The sequence below is a fragment of the Chiloscyllium plagiosum genome, unplaced genomic scaffold (assembly GCF_037043375.1).
Source record: "Chiloscyllium plagiosum isolate Xiang-an unplaced genomic scaffold, Cpla_swu_hap1 HiC_scaffold_2, whole genome shotgun sequence".
NCBI classification, from domain to species: domain Eukaryota; kingdom Metazoa; phylum Chordata; class Chondrichthyes; order Orectolobiformes; family Hemiscylliidae; genus Chiloscyllium; species Chiloscyllium plagiosum.
In genome coordinates, this window is record NW_028270140.1 from 101862097 (window position 1) to 101882539 (window position 20443).

General features: G+C 39.6%; 2 protein-coding genes across 4 annotated transcripts in view; one reads left to right on the forward strand and one right to left on the reverse strand.

The window, feature by feature from the left end:
- Positions 1 to 20443, forward strand: part of skic3 (SKI3 subunit of superkiller complex) — a 120147-nt gene that overhangs the window by 70718 nt on the left and 28986 nt on the right. For both annotated transcript variants that reach the window (XM_043709524.2, XM_043709515.2), the window contains exons 28-31: positions 8028 to 8105; positions 13400 to 13524; positions 15299 to 15422; positions 19900 to 20121. In XM_043709524.2, coding sequence (XP_043565459.2) covers positions 8028 to 8105; positions 13400 to 13524; positions 15299 to 15422; positions 19900 to 20121 — 549 coding nt within the window. The remainder of the gene's footprint in view (positions 1 to 8027; positions 8106 to 13399; positions 13525 to 15298; positions 15423 to 19899; positions 20122 to 20443) is intronic.
- The window catches only part of fam81b (family with sequence similarity 81 member B), a 117755-nt gene that overhangs the window by 15832 nt on the left and 81480 nt on the right, over positions 1 to 20443 (reverse strand). The window contains exon 10 of one of the 2 annotated variants that reach the window (XM_087999201.1): positions 19582 to 19648. The exons of the other annotated variant lie outside the window; for it this stretch is intronic. Within the exon in view, the coding sequence (XP_087855327.1) occupies positions 19614 to 19648 (35 nt within the window). The 3' untranslated portion in view covers positions 19582 to 19613. The remainder of the gene's footprint in view (positions 1 to 19581; positions 19649 to 20443) is intronic. 2 annotated transcript variants of the gene reach the window in all.

Consider the following 20443-nt stretch of genomic DNA (forward strand, 5'->3'; position numbering starts at 1 on the left):
ATTCAGTGAGATCATGGCTAATTCTGGAACTAAACTTCACATGCCTGGCTTTTCTCTATATTCTTTAATATATTTGGTTAACAGCGAACTATTAATATTGAGTTAATATTACCAGTTAACCTAACATTAACTGTCTGAAAGTTTTAGCTCTAACTTTTAGTCTGTCACTTAACATTGTATCTCAATCAGTATAAATAGATTCTATTGCTCATGCCTAAATTTGTGGATTCAGGTAGTATATCAATATTTCTGTAGTGTTATGATTTCAGATATATTGCTTGGTAAGCAATCTGAAGTCATAACACTATAGAAATACTGCTTACTATACTGCTTATTTTGGTGTCATGGGCAAATATGTGACACTCTAACCCACAATCTCAGTTCTTCATAAATATCGTAAATGTTTAAGGTCCCAAAACAGGCCTCAGGATTTTACTGTTCTATCTTCAAAAGGAGCAGGAAGGCCCGTGGATGAGGCTACGAGGGAGTAGCATATCACCGTAATATAAAAACAAAGTATAGTGGATGCTGGGGATCTGAAATTAAAACACAATGTGTTTGAGAAGTTGAGCAGGTCTGGCAGCGTCAGCAGAGAGAGAAAGAAAGTTAAGGTTTCAAGTCTGATATGCCCCTTCTTTGGAGCTGAGTTCCCAAGAAGAGTCATATTGGACATTAAATGTAACTTTATTTCTTTCCTCAACGAGACTGCCAGATTGCTGAACATCTCCAGTGATTTGTTTTGTTGCCTTCCTTACAGCCCTGGTATGTGTTGTTGTATGAGTTTGAGCTTTGAGTAGATTTATTGTTGTCACATGTACTGGGATACAGTGATAAATGGTGTTTTGCATGTTATACAGGCAGATCATACCATACAAAGTACATAGTAGCAGAACAGAGTGCAGAGTAGTGTTATGGCCGTACAGAAGTTACAGAAAGATCAAAATTAACATTTGAGAGGTCTGTTAAAACAGTGGGATAGGAGGTATATGTATTCAAACTTTTACATCATCTGTCCAACAAAGGGGTGGAAGAGAGTATAACTGGAGGGGGAGAGGATTTTGATTATGTTGGTTGCTTTCCTGAGGTAGCGGGAAGTGTAGATTGAATCAATGGATAAAAGGCTGGTTAATGTGATGGACTGGGCTATGTTCATGACTCACTGTAGTTTCTTGCAGTCTTGGGAAGAGCAGTTGCCATACCAATCTGTGATGCATTCAGATACGATACTTCCTATGCTACATCTATAAAAATTGGTAATTGTCTTTGTGGGCATGTCTAACTTCCTTAGTCTCCTGAGGAACTAGAGGGATTGTTGTGTTTTGTTGACCGTCTTGTGGACATGGGTGGACCAGGTCAGATTCTTGGTGACCATCACTCCCAGCAACTTGCTGCTCTCGACCATCTCCAATCCAGTGCTATTTATGCAGACAGGAGCATTCCCTCTGCTTTGCTTCCTGAAGTCAATAACCAGCTGCTTCAGTTCGCTGACAATGATAGGGAGATTATTATCTTTATACCATGCTGCTAAGCACTCAATCTCTTTCCTGTATTCTGTGTCATCATTGTTTTGAGATCCACTCTGCAGTGGTGGTGTCATCAACAAACTTGAAAGTGGAGTTGGGGCAGAATTTGGCCACACATTCATGCGTGTATAAGGAGTATAGTAGAGGGCTGAGTACACAGCCTTGCAGGTTACCAGTATTGGGGGTTATAGTGGAGGAGGTGTTGTCACTTATTCTTACTGATGTAATTTATGGGTCAGAAAGTTGAAGATCCAGTTACGGGAGGGGAGGGGAGCTGAGACCCAGATCTCGGAGTTTAGAGAAGAGTTTCTTTGGAATTATGATGTTGAAGTTGTCGTCAATAATTAGGAGTCTGACATAAGGTCTGTCTGTATCCCAACCTTAAGTCACACTGGTTCTGTTTCCAAAATAGGAATTTATAAATTGTCACATGGACTGATTGCCTATCGATTGTGTGCTTTTTGAACAAAATAGAATGCATCTGCAAGTACATTACAGGTAATCCCACTACAGTATACATTCTCTCACATGAGCACGCATAGACACACACTTAGACATGATCAAACTCACCCAAACCCTCTCTCATATACACATTCGCTCACATACACACATGTGCATACACATTTTCACATGTGCACAAACACTTTCCCTCTCTTCACACACGTACACACTTTCTTTCCCTCACATGTGTGCACACACAAGTGTATTGGTGAATTTGCTTTTGCAGATTTGTATTTGCAGATATATTCTATTTTACTTAAAAAGGATATAATCTGTAGGCAGTCAGTCCATGTGAAACTTTATAAATCCCTATTTTTGAAATAGAACCAGCCTGACTCAAAGTCGGAATACAGGCAGACTTTAACCTCACACCTTTAGTGCATCGTCTGAGCTGAGATGTCACTTTTAGACTGATAAAATCTTAAGTTAACTTGGGACTGTGACTTGAAAGAAGTTCTGGGATTTACATGTTAATCAATTGAAACCTACATCTCCATTCTAGTTGATTAAAGACTTTACAGCAATCTAGGTTTGTCAGTACATCGCATCAGTTGTATGACACTTTGATCTTTTACTATAAATTCTGTGTCTTATGATCCTGCCCCACTAACTACCTGACGAAGGAGCAGTGCCCTGAAAGGTTGTACTTTGAAATACACCTGTTGGACTATAACACTGAGCCTGACGTAGGTATCTTTGCTATGCAGATATTCTAAGGATAAGTGTAGGGCCAGGGAAATGGTGTCTGCTGTAGACCTGTTGCGCTGGTAGGTGAACCATGATTAACCTCTTAAATCATGACTATCAGATAGTAGTCATTGAGGCATGCTGCATAATCTTTCTTTGGCACCAGGGTGGTGGTGGTCTTGAAGTCGGTGGGGACTTCAGATCATAAGGAGAGGTTAAAGATGTCTGCAAATACTCCCCCAAGGTGGTCCACATGTGATCTGAGTGCACAGCATACTCCTTTATCTGAGCTACTTGTTTTATATGAGTTCACTCAAGAAGGCTGATCTAACATCTGCAGTGGTGACCATGTACAGATGCGTCTGAGGCTGTTGGGATAGCTCACATTGGTTCACTGACGTCCTGTTCAAAGAGAGCATAGAATGCATTGAGCTCAGGTAGGGATGCATTCGTTTTATAGCCTGTTCTGAAAGCCTTGCCATACGGATGGGTATCTGTACAGGTATTCTGGGTCTCAAGCTTAGATTGGTATTGCCTCTACAGATTAGTCTTTGAACAGTATACGCATACACCAGTAATTCTAGATATGGAATCAATACATGAGAGCAGTTAACAGCACTAAATTTGAGAATATATCTAAGCAAAACCTAAAATTGTAACAGAGGCTGTAGAAGCTACTTTACTCGTGGAAAAATATTTTAAACAAATATTTTATAAAGTAGACTTATAAAAGAATGCTTGCAAAAGACAGGTAATTAAAATAATGGGCACAAAAACTGAATAAGTCACTATCGGAGAATACTGTCTTGAAGTGATGAGAGAGATTCCTATATGAAATAAATCATAGTGATACAAATTTTTTTTCAATGTTTATTTATGACCGAGATTAGTGTCATAGTTAAAAATAACCTTAAATTGTCAAAGATCTTTCTGTCCTGATAAACTTTGAATTATGTTTCGACATCTGTTTCTGTGTAGGCTCCCTTGCTTTCGGAGCGCTGCTCCTTCATCAGGTAATAGCTATTACTATTGACCTGATGAAGGAGCGGCATTCCGAAAGCTAGTGTGCTTCCAATTAAACCTGTTGGACTATAACCCGATGTTGTCTGATTTTTAACCTAAAATCTTGGTTTGATAATGCAACTTTCTGCTCATCACTTTAGCGCAGAGTGTTGGTTAATCCAGAAAAGTTCAGTGGATTTATAAACCGCTCTTGTTCCGGCCCTTTGTGGGTGATATTACATTCCCTACTTCAAAGTTAGTTCTGTTCATCCTCGATTTTTAATTTGTTTATTACCATGCCTGAAAAAATAGCAATTACATTTGAATTTTTTCATTATATTCCCAGCTGTAATGAAAATATCTGATTTTCTGATTTATGCTCAAAGGTCAAATTCTAACAAAAGGCTGTTTATGTTTCAGAAAAAAACTTGTGCTTGCAGTGAGATGGTGATGATGAGGCTCCTTCTTGAGCTCTGTATTTTGCTTTAAAGATATATAAATACAATGAATGTGGTGTTGTTGGAATAGAAAAATTGGAGAATTTAGTTAACCCAGATCCTTGTGTGAGAACTTTTAACACAGAAATCACAATATAAAGCAATGATACTACCCAACAATTCAGCTGCTTCCACAGACCATGTATGGAAACAGGATTTCCTTTGTTTTTACATTCAGCATTTAATTCAATGAGTCACTTATTAAAGAAGTGAGCAAGTCTTCAGGAATAATGCTGCATATAATATGCCTATTGAAAATTTTAGGATGAAAAGTTGTGAACGTGTAATTAATTGTTTCTCCTCCAAGATGCTGCCTGGCTTGCCAAGTAGTTCCAATACTACTAATTTTTGAGATTTTTCAGTATCCACAGCATTTTTATTTTGGATTTCAAATATTCTCTTCCTTCCATATTAAGGAAATCTTTAAGTTAGGTTTCCAACTCCTGACTAGTACCCCCACCACGGGCAAGCAGCGATGTCAAATCAAATTAAAGCAAAATATGCACCAATGCAGTCGTGAGAAACCACATTCAGCCTAGAACCTGAGTTTGTACGCCGATAGGATTTCTTAGCTTTCTTATTGTACAGCAAACCCGTCAGCTAAAAGTACAAATATGCTAAACTTGCTAGATCTTACTGAGGGGTGCAAAAGAGGAACAAAATAGCCTTGTGGACTGTCACAAATCTGACCTGCTCTAGGCTTAACTAACTTGTAAGTAGTTGGAGTCTAGATTAGAGTGGTGCTGGAAATGCACAGCAGGTCAGACAGCATCCAAGGAGCAGGAAAATCGACGTTTCAGACAAAAGCCCTTCATCAGGAATAGAGGCAGGGTGCCTGCAGAGTGGAGAGAGAAATGCTTTCTCAGTGCCTGCCTCCATAACCAACTCATCCCACACGGACTCCAGACCACCTTTAAAACAGCAGAGTCCGGAACCGAACAGGACAAACAGTACAGACTACAGATTAAAAAACACCACCAACAGTTCTCCTTCAAGATCCTTCGCTTCACACTCGTAGCCATGCGCCGGCACCTAACCTCTCTACCCCCCTCTCATTTATCTCTCCACTCTGCAGGCACCCTGCCTCTAATCCTGATGAAGGGCTTTTGCCTGAAACGTCGATTTTCCTGCTCCTCAGATGCTACCTGACCCGTGCTTTTCCAGCACCACACTAATCTAGACTCTGGCTTCCAGCATCTGCAGTCCTTATTTTTACCTTGTAAGTGGTTGGAGTCTAATCTAGCTGAAAGGAAAACCAATTATATCAAACTGCAAGAGCTACTCAGGGTAATGTTCTAAACTCATGCAGCTTCAGCTTTTGTGGGAAAAGATCTGCCACCCTGCCTACCCACAGCATGGCCACACAGAACACCAGAAAATCAAACCTGATCAAACCATACAAGAAACACCTAGAATGCCTCAGCATTGACCAAACAGGCTGACAAGGGAAACCAGACATGACCATAGTCACTCGCAAACCAGGGAATACACTTCCCAAGACAAACTGACAATCAGCTTCCTGGACCCTATAAACACAGCTGTCTCAAAACCCTAAGGGCAGTCTTGTATCCCAGTGATATGAAAGCCACATAAAGGACATGTCAGACAGAGAGGCACTAGAATGCCTCGCTCACAGGAGAGAAACCATGGAAATACCTTACTGCCAAGAAAAAGGACAATCTCACCTACCCTCAAAGAAAGTTGGAATCTTCCGATCCTATTAAGAACTGATTGATGATGCAAGGATGCTTCATTGTATCTAGATTCAGGACATTCTTCTGATAACTTTGCGATTATCACCATCGTATTGATTATCAAGACCATTGTATTTTCCCTATTTTTTTAATTAGCATCATTGTACAGTTTTCCTATAAAAACTGGCTTGATTCTCTGCTCAGGGAAGAGAACCCTTGATCTACCTGTACAGACTGTCAGTTCTGTGTCAGCCTAGTCAATTTCTCTTCCAGTGATATAGCTTCTAATAAACAGCTTGTCAATTTCACCCGCTCTGGCTTGTGTGGTTTCTGTTCAGTTGGGCTCGATTCTCCAACAGCTTTTATTTTGTAATCGTTCATGGAATGTGGACACCACTGGCTAGGTGAAACATTTGCTCATCCTGAGCAGTTAATAGTCAACTGCATTGCTGTTGGTCTGAAGTCACATGTAGCCCAGACCAGGTTAGAATGGCAGATTTTCTTTCTCATAGGACATAAGTGAACCAGGTGGGTTTTTGTGACAATTAACCATAATTACTATCCAGATTTTCATTGAATTCAAATTTCAACATTTGCCATGGTGGGATTCAAGCCAGTGTCCCCAGTATATTGGCCTGGGATTCTGAATTGATGGTCCAGTGACACTACCATAATGCCACCGACTCCCTGTTGACCTCAATGCAATGACAGGGTAGATGACCAAAAGCAAAAGAATCAAAGGTTCAGTTCTGGCTTGATTATTTCTCTGCAAACAATCAACTGTTGCTGAAGCTCTGGGTGACTATCTCTCAATTTGTTATGTAAGGTTTGTGATTTATATTTAGTTTCATGTAATTTATTTAAGAGTTTAAATTTAAGCTAGTGATGTGAGAGTTTTGGTTTTAATGATCAAATTACAGGTATTTCTATGTCCATTGTGATATTGCTTAAAAGAAAAGCCTAACAGTGCGTACTCAGAGGCTACTAGGATTTTTTTTTACATTGATAGAGATTTTAGTGAGTAAACAGCGAAACAGATTTGCATTAGACTTTCAGTTTAGAAGGTCAGATAGATTTTTCTCATTTTTGATGAGGGAAAACATCCATATCTTTAAGAAAACTTTTGGGTTATGATTTGGCAGTTAGGCAGAACTCTTGGCTGAAGCTCATTGTGAGAATCAGTTGCTCCCAAACATAAAAGATAGTTTTGAGTTGTAGAGGAATAGATTATCTCAGTGTAAGGAGCTAGTTTGAACATTTCATATCAAAAGTGTTTGATGAAAATCTGGAATGGGTTATTTGAAGCTGGGAAAGTCGAAACTCAGTTGTATGAAAACTCCAGGAATAGGATAGCAGATTCTCAAGATGGGACATTTAAGCCACCATCCTAAAATAAATCAAAGATACTGGAAATTTGAAACAAAAACAAATTGCTGGAGAAACTCAGCAGGTGTGGCAGTATCTGTAGAGAGAAAGCAGAGTTGTAGATGTGATAGCAAAGGGAATTCTTTCTCTTATGAGTGCTGTAAAAGAGATGCTTTTGGGATTAGTGGGATTGTTTTTTTTACTATGTTTCGAAAACTTGTGTTATGCGCAAGTATGGATTGTTCTATTTTATCTTAATTTCTTTTGCAAATTAACTTCTGTTTTCATATTCAAACTGAATCTGCAACATTGCATGTTTTTTATTCACTTGTGGGATGTGTGCATCATGTGCTTGACCAGCATTTATCGCCTGTCCATAGTTGCCCATGAGAACATGGTGGTGAGCTGCCTCCTTGAACTGCTGCAGCCATGTGCTGTAGAAAACCCACAATACTGTTTTGGTGGGGTGGGGTTACGTGTTCTGGTGCAAGTTCTGTGAAAGAACTCATCGTTGATACCAAGAGCAAAATGATCTATCAACCCTGATTTAATTGTGGGATCTGACTTATCTTCTAATAATATTAGTTACAGATGAATCATCATTTCATATGGCATGGTGTGTGCCTCTGCTCAAGACATGTGAATGGTATCAGGTCATAAGTATTCTACGATGAGCTGCATTACTTGCCATGACACTGAGGATCTGATATTCACAAAAGAATGGTTTCCTTTAAGAAATATGTTTCTTGTGTTTTCAGAGCATTTTTGCTGCTCCAGAATACTGAAGATGAAGAAAAGCTTAAGTATGCACAGAGAAATTGGATGCGAGCTTTATGGTAAGTTGTAAATTTCTGCTGAGCAAAAGATGTTTTTACAGTTATCTTCTGTCATTTTGTTTCTGACAATGAATGCTATAAAACATATTTAGAATCTGTGTCCCAGTCAGCTTTCTTTAAACAAATCTATACAATGTTCCCTATATTGTATGAAACTCAGTTACATGTAGTTGATCTTATTTTTTTTTGGACTTTTCATAACTTTTAATGGTTTGCAGGAAGATAGTGTCACTGTAATAATGTCACTGCACAAGTAAATCTGGGAGCATTGATTCAAATCACACTTGGGTAGCTGGGTGGAGTTCAAAATTAATCAATTAATTTGTCAATCATAAATAATCCAAAAAGAAATTAGTTTCAATAATAGTGATCACAAAGCTATCATTGAATGTGGTAAAAACCATCTGGTTCATTAATGACCCTTAAGGAAGGAAGTCTGTCAGACTTATCTGACTTCAAACCATAGCAGAGTGCTACACTCAAAACCTGCCACAAGATAATTAGGGATGGGCAACAGATGCTAGCATTGCCCGTGACATTCACATTCCATGAAAGAATAAATAGAATTTTTTAAAAATTGAGTTTAGAAATGAGTATGATGCTCTTATCAAACTGAAGGAGTGTCGCTCCAAAAGCTAGTGTGCTTCCAGTTAAACCTGTTGGACTATAACCTGGTGTTGTGTCATTTTTATCTTATCAAACTGGATATGGAGTGGTGTTTTGATGTCTGCAGATATACTTGAATATACTAGGAGTCTTTTTTTTTAGGGATCATATTGTGATTTCTTCAGAGCTACATTTTGATTTTTGGGAGTTGATTATTCCTTTCATTTTCAGGGACTATTTTTTTAAAATTCACTCGAATGCCTTAATTAGGTGTAATGCTTTCAGAAAGTAATGATTTGGAGATGCCAGTGTTAGACTGGGGTGGACAAAGTCAAAAATCTCACAACACCAGGTTATAGTCCAACTGGTTTATTTGAAAGCACTAGCTTTCAGAGCGCTGCTCCTTCATCAGGTGGTTGTGGACTCTTTTATACTCTTCAACCACCTGATGAAGGTGCAGCGCTCTGAAAACTAGTGCTTCCAAATAAACCAGTTGGACTATAACCTGGTGTTTTGATTTTTAATGTCAGAAAGTAACTGTTTCTTCTGTTTTTGTCTTAATGTTTGGGAAATTTAGACTTTAGCAGAAGCAGGTTTAGAGTTCATCAATATTCACAATAACTATCAACAGACCATTAAATGTAAACCCATAAACACAGAGGAAACCTTACATTTCCTGGGTATCACCTTATTTAAATTGACAACAATCATAAGCAAGCAACAAAAGATTTTGTTAAATATGTGACACACATTCCATAAATAAAGTAATTTGCAGGCAACTTGTTAGTTCAATGACTTGAAGTTTTTCTGACTCCCAGTTGCTGAGTATTCTTTTGTTGATAGGTTTAAAGCTGCCCAATCACCCCTCTTTCCACCCCTCCCCCTCCCCCTCATATATATCACCTCACATTTGTACTGCAAGATTCTGACCTCTCAGATTTCGGATCCACTGACAAAGAAAGAAAGGCAGAGGCCTGAGCACAGGACGGCAACAGAATGGTACGCAGGACAGAAAAGCCCAGTGCCTTGCTTAGGCTCTATTGCATCCTGCTTGCCCATGATATCCTCATCACCCAGTTTCACCCTTTCAAAGAGTATGATAGGATGTGGCGTGGTAACTGCGCTGCAGAGGGTACCCTTGCAAGATGTGAGGGTGACTGTTGTGAGATTTCTGCTGGTGGCACGTGCTCTTCAAAGATTTAAGAATTTGTCCTCAACTCTATGATCAGTGGAGAAAGCAAGAAAAGATAAAGATATCTAACCTCTGAAATCGAAGCCTCCATAGTGTTTAGGGTTCCTCAAGTCTCTGAGTTATGAATGTGGCAAATAGCATCCCTTTCATTTTTGCATTATTCCTAGTCACTCTGTCCACTAGGGATTCACATCTCACCTTCCTCATGATCAGCTGCACTAATATATCCATCGCTACCTTCTCCATTTTGGTCCATATTGGACATGCCTCCAAGCATTGTGTCCTATCTTTTTTTTTAGATTACTTAGTGTGGAAACAGGCCCTTCGGCCCAACAAGTCCACACCGACCCGCTGAAGAGCAACCTACCCAGACCCATTCCCCTACGTTTGCCCCCTCACCTAACATTACAGGCAATTTAGCATGGCCAGCTCACCTAACCTGCACATTTTTGGACTGCGGGAGGAAACCCACGCAGACACTGGGAGAATGTGCAAACTCCACACAGACAGTTGCCTGAGGCGGGAATTGAACCCAGGTCTCTGGCGCTGTGAGGCAGCAAGTGCTAACCACTGTGCCACCGTGCTGTGCAAGAACAAAAGGAGAAAGGTCTACTGCTGGACTCTATGATCAGTGCCATTGGCTCATTAATATAAGTTGCAGTTGTCCATGCTGGCAAGTTTCCAGCATGACTGAAAATCCCTCTGAAGGTTCAGGCTATGCCCTGTGCACTCATTCCTCAGGCACAGGCTGTTCAGTTGGAAAGTCTCCTGGAGGTTGTATATCCATAGTAAGTCCTGAGGGTCTGGGTAATGCACTCATCTAGCCAGACTGAGTAAAGTCATTGAACCTCGACCAGCAATGCGTCAGGTTCTGCTACACTGCCACATTCTGTTGTCTCATTTCACATAATCACAGAAGGGTTATGGCGCAGAAGGTGACTATTCAGTTCATTGTGTCTGTACTTGGTTCTCAAATGAGTGGCCTTTATCTAGAGCCAATCTCCTGCTTTTTTTCCATATCTTTGAGCATTATTTCTATCCCAATAATTGCTCAGTGCCCTGTTGAATGCCTTCACTACATGTTTACGCAGTGCATTCCATACCCTAACTACTTGCTATGTGAAAAAGTATTTTCTCACCCCAGATTTACTACTTTTGCAAATCACTTTAAATCTATGCCCTCTAAATCTTGATTCTTTTAGAGCATTTTGCATGTCTGCTTGAAATAGATGGTGGTTGTCCTCTGCTATCCTCGGGAAAGAAGCTCTTTTTCAGTAGTTCATTGCCTCTGTGAGGATGTCCTGAGTTTGCCTCTGTAAAGTGATGGGCAGTTCTGAGCCTCTGCCTTTCTTAGACCATGTTTACCACTGCAAATGAATGAGTAAAACAATGGCCACAATAATGGTTGCCGTGGTAATTCAACTCTGTACTTACATAGAATATAGAACAATACAGCACAGAACAGGCCCTTCGGTCCACGATGTTGTGCTGAACATTTGTCGTAGCTTAAGTACCTATCCAATTGCCGCTTAAAGGCCACCAATGATTCTGACTCTGCCACTCCCACAGGCAGCGCATTCCATGCCCCCACCACTCTCTGGGTAAAGAACCTATCCCAGACATCTCCCCCCATACCTTCCACCCTTCACCTTAAATTTATGTCCCCTTGTAACACTCTGTTCTACCCGGGGAAAAAGTCTCTGACTGTCTACTCTATCTATTCCCCTGATCACCTTATAAACCTTTATCAAGTCACCCCTCATCCTCGCCGTTCCAATGAAAAAAGGTCTAGCACTCTCAACCTATCCTCATACGACCTATTCTCCATTCCAGGCAACATCCTTGTAAATCTCGTCTGCACCCTCTCCAAAGCTTCCACATCTTTCCTAAAGTGAGGTGACCAGAACTGCACACAGTACTCCAAATGTGGCCTTACCAAGGTCCTGTACAGCTGCAACATCACCTCACGACTCTTGAATTCAATCCCCCTGCTAATGAACGCTAATACACCACAGGCCTTCTTACAAGCTCTATCCACCTGAATGGCAACTTTCAAAGATCTATGAACATAGACCTCAAGATCCCTCTGCTCCTCCACCTTACTAAGAACCCTACCATTAACCCTGTATTCTGCATTCTTATTTGTCCTTCCAAAATGGACAACCTCACACTTGACAGGGTTGAACTCCATCTGCCACTCCTCAGCCCAGCTCTGCATCATAAAATAAGTCCCTTTGCAGCTGACAACAGCCCTCCTCACTATCCACAACTCCACCAATCTTCGTATCGTCTGCAAATTTACTGACCCACCCTTCGACTCCCTCTTCCAAGTCATTAATAAAAATGACAAACAGCAGAGGACAGCAGAACTGATCCCTGCGGAACTCCACTTGTAACTGGTCTCCAGGCTGAATATTTACCATCTACCACCACTCTCTGACTTTGACCGGTTAGCCAGTTCTCTATCCAACTGGCCAAACTTCCCACTATCCCATGCCTCCTGACTTTCCGCATAAGCCTACCATGGGGAACCTTATCAAATGCCTTACTAAAATCCATGTACACTACATCCACTGCTCTACCCTCATCCACATGCTTGGTCACCTGCTCAAAGAATTCAATAAGACTTGTAAGGCAAGACCTATCCCTCACAAATCCGTGCTGGCTGTCCCTAATCAAGCAGTTGGCTTTCCAGATACTCATAAATCCTATCCCTCAGTACCCTTTCCATTACTTTGCCTACCACCGAAGTAAGACTAACTGGCCTGTAATTCCCGGGGTTATCCCTATTCCCTTTTTGAACAGGGGCACAACATTCGCCACTCTCCAGTCCCCTGGCACCACCCCCGTTGACAGTACTTGCTACTGTTACGACTAACTCCCTTCCACACTTACAGCTGCTAAATAGCTCCCTAAGCCACACTCATGGACTGCTGCTGTGAAAATAGATAAATTGGATTGTTTCTTCATTAGATACAAATATGAAGCTAAATCAGGATAATCTATTCTTTCAAATTTAACATAAGGTTGATTGTAATCTTTAAATAACTGCCGATCCTTATATTTTAATCATTTTCAATGTGTTTTGTTCTTATATAATTTATTACATTGATGTTGCATTTTGTAGCATGCAGCAAATCCAAAATATAATCCAGACCTATGACAGCTCTCATGCAAACAGTGACAGCAAACAATCCTTTCGTTGCATCCAAATGGAGAGAACCAAAAAGGAAGTTAGTCAGATTTTAAGTTTTAAAGTTATTACACCTATCTAGCCTGGATAATAGATCTCCAGTTCAATTAATTAATGTGTTTGATTAATGTTTTGGTTACTGTTACATTTGGAGTTTTTATCTTGATGGATTAAACAAAGGTCAGTTTTAATGTAACTGCCTGGAAGGCATTGATATTGCTCTGTATTTACCTTGTGGGTTATAACGCAAGCAGTGTGAAGTTGACCTGTTGCTACATCAAAGTCACCTTCCTATTTTTTTAGTGCTGCAGGTCAGTACCGGGAGGCCATTGAGACTTACATGTTGAACCCTTTTGTGGAGTTTGATGACATCATTAGTCTTGCTCTGGTTTACTTGAAGAAAGGGCTTCTTCAGGAGAGTGCCAAAGGTAAAGGTGGATTTAGCATGAACTAGGAATGTGGGGAGAGTCTAAAAGTTGAATATTCCTGTGTAAAATGTTCAGTATTTATTAGCCTTGATGTATCAGTTTGTATCTTCATTTAACCAATATATAATGCACCTGGATTAAACTATGAAATATGTATATTTAACTGTTTATAAATCCAAGTTACAATGACCTGGATTTTGAGGTCAGCAGTGAAACAGTAGTGATCACCACTGCCCCCCAAAAATTTGCCTATAAAGATCGAATGATTTCTGTGTATACTTTAGCTCTCTTCCACTGTGAATCTAGTGTCAAGTGGATCTCCAGGCATCCAGCAACTATGATGCCATCGAGTCAGCTAAACAGCATATTACATTAAAGTATTTTCATGAAAAGCAAAATGCACCAATTATCCTTCACTTTGTGAATATAATCTGAGAGATCAAAATAAATGACTCCAACATATGGAATTAAGGTAGAAATTGAGATACCATAAATTTAAAAATGTCTCTGCCTTTTAAATATGTGGAGACATTTGACATTTACAAATAAAATTTTTCAGCAGTGATTATATTTACCACTGCACCCTTGGGAGAAATGTAAAATCAGAGACACACAATTTCTCAATTTCCATGTTTAACTAAACATCTGGATATCATATGCTTCAGAAGAAGCATTAGCACTACTGTTGTTGTGGTTCTGTTCGCTGAGCAGGGAATTTGTGTTGCAGACGTTTTGTCCCCTGTCTAGGTGACATCCTCAGTGCTTGGGAGCCTCCTGTGAAGTGCTTCTGTGATCTTTCCTCCGGCATTTGTAGTGGTTTGAATCTGCCGCTTCCGGTTATCAGTTCCAGATGTCCGTTGCAGTGGTCGGTATATTGGGTCCAGATCGATGTGCTTATTGATTGAATCTGTGGATGAGTGCCATGCCTCTAGGAGTTCCCTGGCTGTTCTCTGTTTGGCTTGTCCTATAATAGTAGTGTTGTCCCAGTCGAATTCATGTTGCTTGTCATCTGCGTGTCACCAACTAGCCACGAAACGACACGACCAGCTATCCTTAGTAGCCACACACGCAGATGACAAGCAACATGAATTCGACTGGGACAACACCACTATTATAGGACAAGCCAAACAGAGAACAGCCAGGGAATTCCTAGAGGCATGACACTCATCCACAGATTCAATCAATAAGCACATCGACCTGGACCCAATATACCGACCACTGCAACGGACATCTGGAACTGATAACCGGAAGCGGCAGATTCAAACCACTACAAATGCCGGAGGAAAGATCACAGAAGCACTTCACAGGAGGCTCCCAAGCACTGAGGATGTCACCTAGACAGGGGATGAAACGTCTGCAACACAAATTCCCAGCTCGGTGAACAGAACCACAACAACGAGCACCCGAGCTACAAATCTTCTCATTGGCACTACTGGTTTTGCCATCATTGCCGCCACAAAATTTGAGCCTTTCTTGAAGTGGAAAAGAGAAAGCTGTCAAAAGATTAATAACAATCACTATTGTGTTTCAATGTAATTCCTGTCTGAATCTGATTTCAGCAACCTTGCACAGGAAAGTACTATAAAATGCCACCTTGAAGAAAGCGATTTAGTTTTGACGAGTGAATTCTTGCATTTTATCATCCAATTAATATTCTAAAATTCATTAACTAGGTAGTCATAATTATTTCTATTATACCTGAGTTTTTTTTTAATAACAAGCTGATCAGTTAAGGTTTTGTAGGGTGTTTTTGACTCATTTTGTATTTTTACAGCTTATGAAAAGGCTTTAACTATTGCCCATACGGAGAATGAGAAGGCACACATAATGATTGCACTTGCAATGATTGCTTTCAAAGAGGGTAGAATAGATAATGCCAAGACTTTACTCTTCAAATGGTAAGTATCTGCAAAAAATATTATTTGTTACTTGCCATTCCAATTTTTAGTTACTTGTATGTGTCTAGTTTTGTTCTTTGTAATTTATAGACTTTGGTAATTAAAAGACCTTTGAAGTAATTTGAATCTAATGTACAAAGATTGAGTGTCTGTAAAACAAATTACATTTTTAGATAGCATGAGCTATTAGATGAGTAATTACCCACACACATTAAAAAAAACTGTGATTCCTGCGCACACAGAAAGAAAAAGTGAAATCTACCAAATAAAGTAATTCTTTGTGCTATCTGAACACCAGTAGTGAGGCAAACTTTAAAATTCTTGACTGAATTTTTAAAAAGCACCCAATTTCTCAGTGCCTTTTCAAAATTTACCATGTTCCAGGTGAAGGTGGGGCTTTACTGCAGTATTTTGCTGAAGTCTGTTGATTTTTCTGAGCTTTCTACACTTTAGAACATGAGGGAGAGAGAACAAATGTAAATGGTTTTGAAATAGGATCTGGGCATTGTTCGGAAAAGAGATCTTAGCAAGGTTGCATTTATTGCCCTGCATATTAATTGGTCTCATCGTGAATTTTGGTCGTCTTGTGAGCTTCCTGCGATCATCCATACTACAATCAAAGTATGCCACTAATTATGTAGTTTATTATGAATGCTGTGGGACTGTGTTTAATGCAGGAGTACTGATCATTCAGTTTATTTTTGTTCATTCATCAATGTGGGTGTCATTGGCTACACCAACGCTTATTACCTATCCCTAGGTGATGTTAAAAAGGTAGTGTTGAGTGGTTCCCTGAATCTCTGCAATCCATAGGTGTTGGTACACCCACAGTGCCATTGAGAAAGAACTTCCAAGATGAATGATGTTCCACAATGTCACACAGTAATAGTGAAGGGTGCTGATACAGTTCCATGTCAGGAAAGTGTGTGGCTTAGAAGGGAATTTGCAGGTGGTGGTCTTCCCAATTATCTACTGCACTTATCCTCCCAGATGGTTGTGGTCATTGGTCTGGAAGATGTTGAAGGAGCCTTGGCCAATTAGATGGTACACTGTGGTCACTGTCTATCAGTGATGGAGTAAATGAATATTTGTGTATGTGATGCCAATCAAGTAGGCTGCTTTGTCCTGGAAGATGTCAAGCATCTTATGTGGTTGGAATGGAAAACATCCTGGCAATGGGGTGGTGTTCCATCACACTCCTGACTAGTGCTTTATCAATGGTAATGCCATTGAATGTCAAGAGACAATGTTGAATTCTCTCTTGTTAGAGATGCTAATGTTACTTGCCACTTGTCACCCCAAACTAGGCATTATCTAGGTTTGCGGCATTTCGAAATGAATTGTTTCAGACTCTGAGGATTGCAACTATTGTTGAACATTGTGCAGGTGATCAGCTGCTTCATAAAGAAAACTTTCCCTTCATCATTTGGTCAAAACTGATGATGTTCAGTGAAGGTGGCTGGGCCTATGACACTACCCTGGGCAGTTAAGGGCTCTCATGGTGCAGTATTAGTGGCCCTACCTCTGAGCCAGAGGGACTGAGTTCACAACCCACTTCTGACATAGTGGTGGAGATGAAGTTGAAAATCAGCCTTGATTAAAATGGATGGCAGAGCAGGTTCAATTTCAATTTTTTTATTTAAGTAACTCTATTATATGCTTCAACAGAGGATGGAACAAATGGTATATATGTGAGTGAACAAATACATACATTATAGTTAAAGATACATTCTTAAGGCAACATAAGCTTAATAACCTGTTCTTAGTTTTTTTTTTGAACAAATAAAAATAGGGTAGAGAACTAAAACAAGTTCAGTTATTAGGAAACACAAGGTAAAACTAATGAAAATCATAGCAAAGTGACTTTCCTGACTCCATCATTTGTCCTGGAACATAGCGTTGTAGTTCTGTGAACATACCAAGCTTTGTTTCGCAATGAGCATCACAATCTCTTTTATAATGTGAATTCAAACAAGGACAAAAAGGGTGAAAATCTGAAGTACAAACCAAATAAGCTGGAAAAGCTCCTTTCAGGCAGTATCCATGAAGAGAGAAAATGTTGACGTTTTAGGGCAATGACCTTTCATTAGAATTAAAGAGAAATAGAGATTTAAGACTTTTAAAGCTATTTAAACTGTGATGACAGGTGATGGGGAAGTGTAAAATCTCAACATCCGAAAGCATTCTATGACACAACTGCGACGTTTCATTAGATGATGATTTGGAGGTGCCAGTGTTGGACTGGGGTGTACAAAGTTAAAAATTGCACAACACCAGGTTATAGTTCAACAGGTTTATTTGGAAGCACTAGCTTTCAGAGTGCTGCTGCTTCATCAGGTAGTTGGGGAGTATACTCTGAAAGCTAGTGCTTCCAAATAAACCTGTTGGGCTATAACCTGGTGTTTTGTGATTTTTTTTAAAAAAACTCATTAGATGATGTGCGCTTTCAATGGGATTGATAATTATTAATTGTTTTGGACAGTTTAGATTTCCACAACAGCCGCAGTATTCAATTTTACAGCATGATCACTGTTTACTAGGAACTTGCTTAATAAGCCTCAGGAAGAAAATGGCCCTGTAATCACTAGACTATCAATCCAGAAACTCAGCTAATGTCCTGGGGACCTGAGTTCAAATCCTGCCATGACAGATTGAATTCAAATTCCACAATAAAGAATCTAGATTTAAGGGTCTAATGATGATGACCATAAAGTCTTGGAGAATTGTTGGAAAAACCCATCTGGTTCACTAATGCCATTTATGGAAGGAAATCTGACATCCTTATCTGGTCAGACCCATGTGTCTCCTGACCCAATGCAATGTGGTGGACTCTTGACTGCCCTCTGAGGAATGGGCAATAAATGCTAGCCTAGCCAGAGACACCCAAATTCCATGAGTTAATTGCAGAAAAACTTTCTAGTGGAAACAATTTGCAGCCAGCAAGCAAGTGCAATCTTTAGCCTCTTCCCATTCGTTTTGACATTATTTTAAATTCTGTTCCATATAATCTCTCCCTTAGCTTCCAATGAGATCATGGCTAATTTGCTCAAAAATAAACGTCTATTTTCTTTAAAGTATCTAAATCAAAGACGCACTCCTCTCAAGACCAACCTTATGTGTGATGCCCAGATCTGTTCACAGTATACCAGTTGTAATTGAAGGTTGGACTTTATATAGCTGTAGCTTAACTTCAAACCTCTTGCATTTTATAATGTCAGATATAAAGATTGTCATTCCATTAGTCTTTTTGATTTTTTTTTTTGTTAATGCTGCTCCTGTTCATGAAATTTAATGTATTTGCATGGATTGCTTCATCTTCTAGCTATTCACTATTTTGGAAGTGCACTCTGTTTCTATCCTATTCAGGTTCTAAATGAATGATTTCACATTCACCTGGATTTAAATCTCTTTGTCACAGTTTTCCTAATTCACCTATGAATGTCTTTTTGTAACCTTATGCTTCCATTTACACTACTTAGAATACTGCCTACCTTCAGCAAATCTAGAGATATGGCTTTCCTTTCCATCCCATCAATTAAATTGCTAATAAATATGGAAAGCACCTGAGGCACAAATACAGATCCCAGGTTTTTGAAAAGGAGGAATGCAAATTAGCAACCAAGATTATTCTTCCTGCCAGAATGCAACAGTTTAGTTTTTAAATTAATTGGTCAATTATGGATTTTACAATCTTATTAATGTATTCTTGTTTTGTTTAGATTAGATTAGATTAGATTAGATTACTTACAATGTGGAAACAGGCCCTTCGGCCCAACAAGTCCACACCGCCCCGCCGAAGCGCAACCCACCCATACCCCTACATTTACCCCTTACCTAACACTACGGGCAATTTAGCATGGCCAATTCACCTGACTTGCACATCTTTGTGACTGTGGGAGGAAACCGGAGCACCCGGAGGAAACCCACGCAGACACTGGGAGAATGTGCAAACTCCACACAGTCAGTCGCCTGAGTCGGGAATTGAACCCGGGTTTCTGGCGCTGTGAGGCAGCAGTGCTAACCACTGCCACCGTGTTGCAGTCTTCCTCAGCATTAATTATATCCCCCAACTTAGCAAGGTGCACAGATTTTAAACTTTAAAGGTGACCAGTAGCAATAAGAGTACCACTGCCCATATTTTGTCAGGCTAAGTACTTACCCTTCACCTCTCCCAACCCTTGCAAAAATGGATTAATTGGTCATCCATCTAATTGCAGTTTTTGAACCTATATTTTGGATAGAAAATACTGTAAGATTTACTGAATTACATTGGCAGCAGTTGAAACGATTTGTTGTATATAAAATTTGACAGAGAAGGTACGAAATAAATCATCTTCTTTATTTTTTGTTTTAATTTATTTAATAATTGTGAATATATTATGTATTGAAAGGTTGCCAATCTTGAATGCTTACATCATTGAATAACAAAGTTAATTTTGTTCTGTTAATTCTATTTTTTGTATAATTTGTTTAAAAGTTCCATGCTGAAGGAGCCCAGTGTAGAAAGTCTGCAGGCTTTATGTGCTCTGGGTTTGTCGAAGAAGGATACCACCCTCACTACAGCAGCACTTAATGAACTGTTCAAACATTCAGATAAAATCAACTCAACCTATGAAACCTGCCTTCTTTCTTCAGGAATGTTTTCTTTGCAAGCAAACAATTTAGCTGTGCAGAGACAAGCAGCTAAAGCTGTCCATAGGTAAGAAAAGTTGACGTAAGTCCATACTCTAATATATTAATGAGAATTTGTACTATTTGCACTATGAAGAGAATTTAAAATGAGTGTATGCTGTTCTCTTGTTCTATATGATTTATACCTTAATAACAGAATAATAGCTGTATTATTGCATCTTGGCAAAATAGAACATAGAACAACACAGCGCAAAACAGACCCTTTGGCCCTTGATGTTGCGCCAACCTGTGAACTATTCTCAGCTCATCCCCCTATACTATCCCATCGTCATCCATGTGCTTATCCAAGGATTGTTTAAATCTCCCTAATGCGGCTGAGTTAACTACAT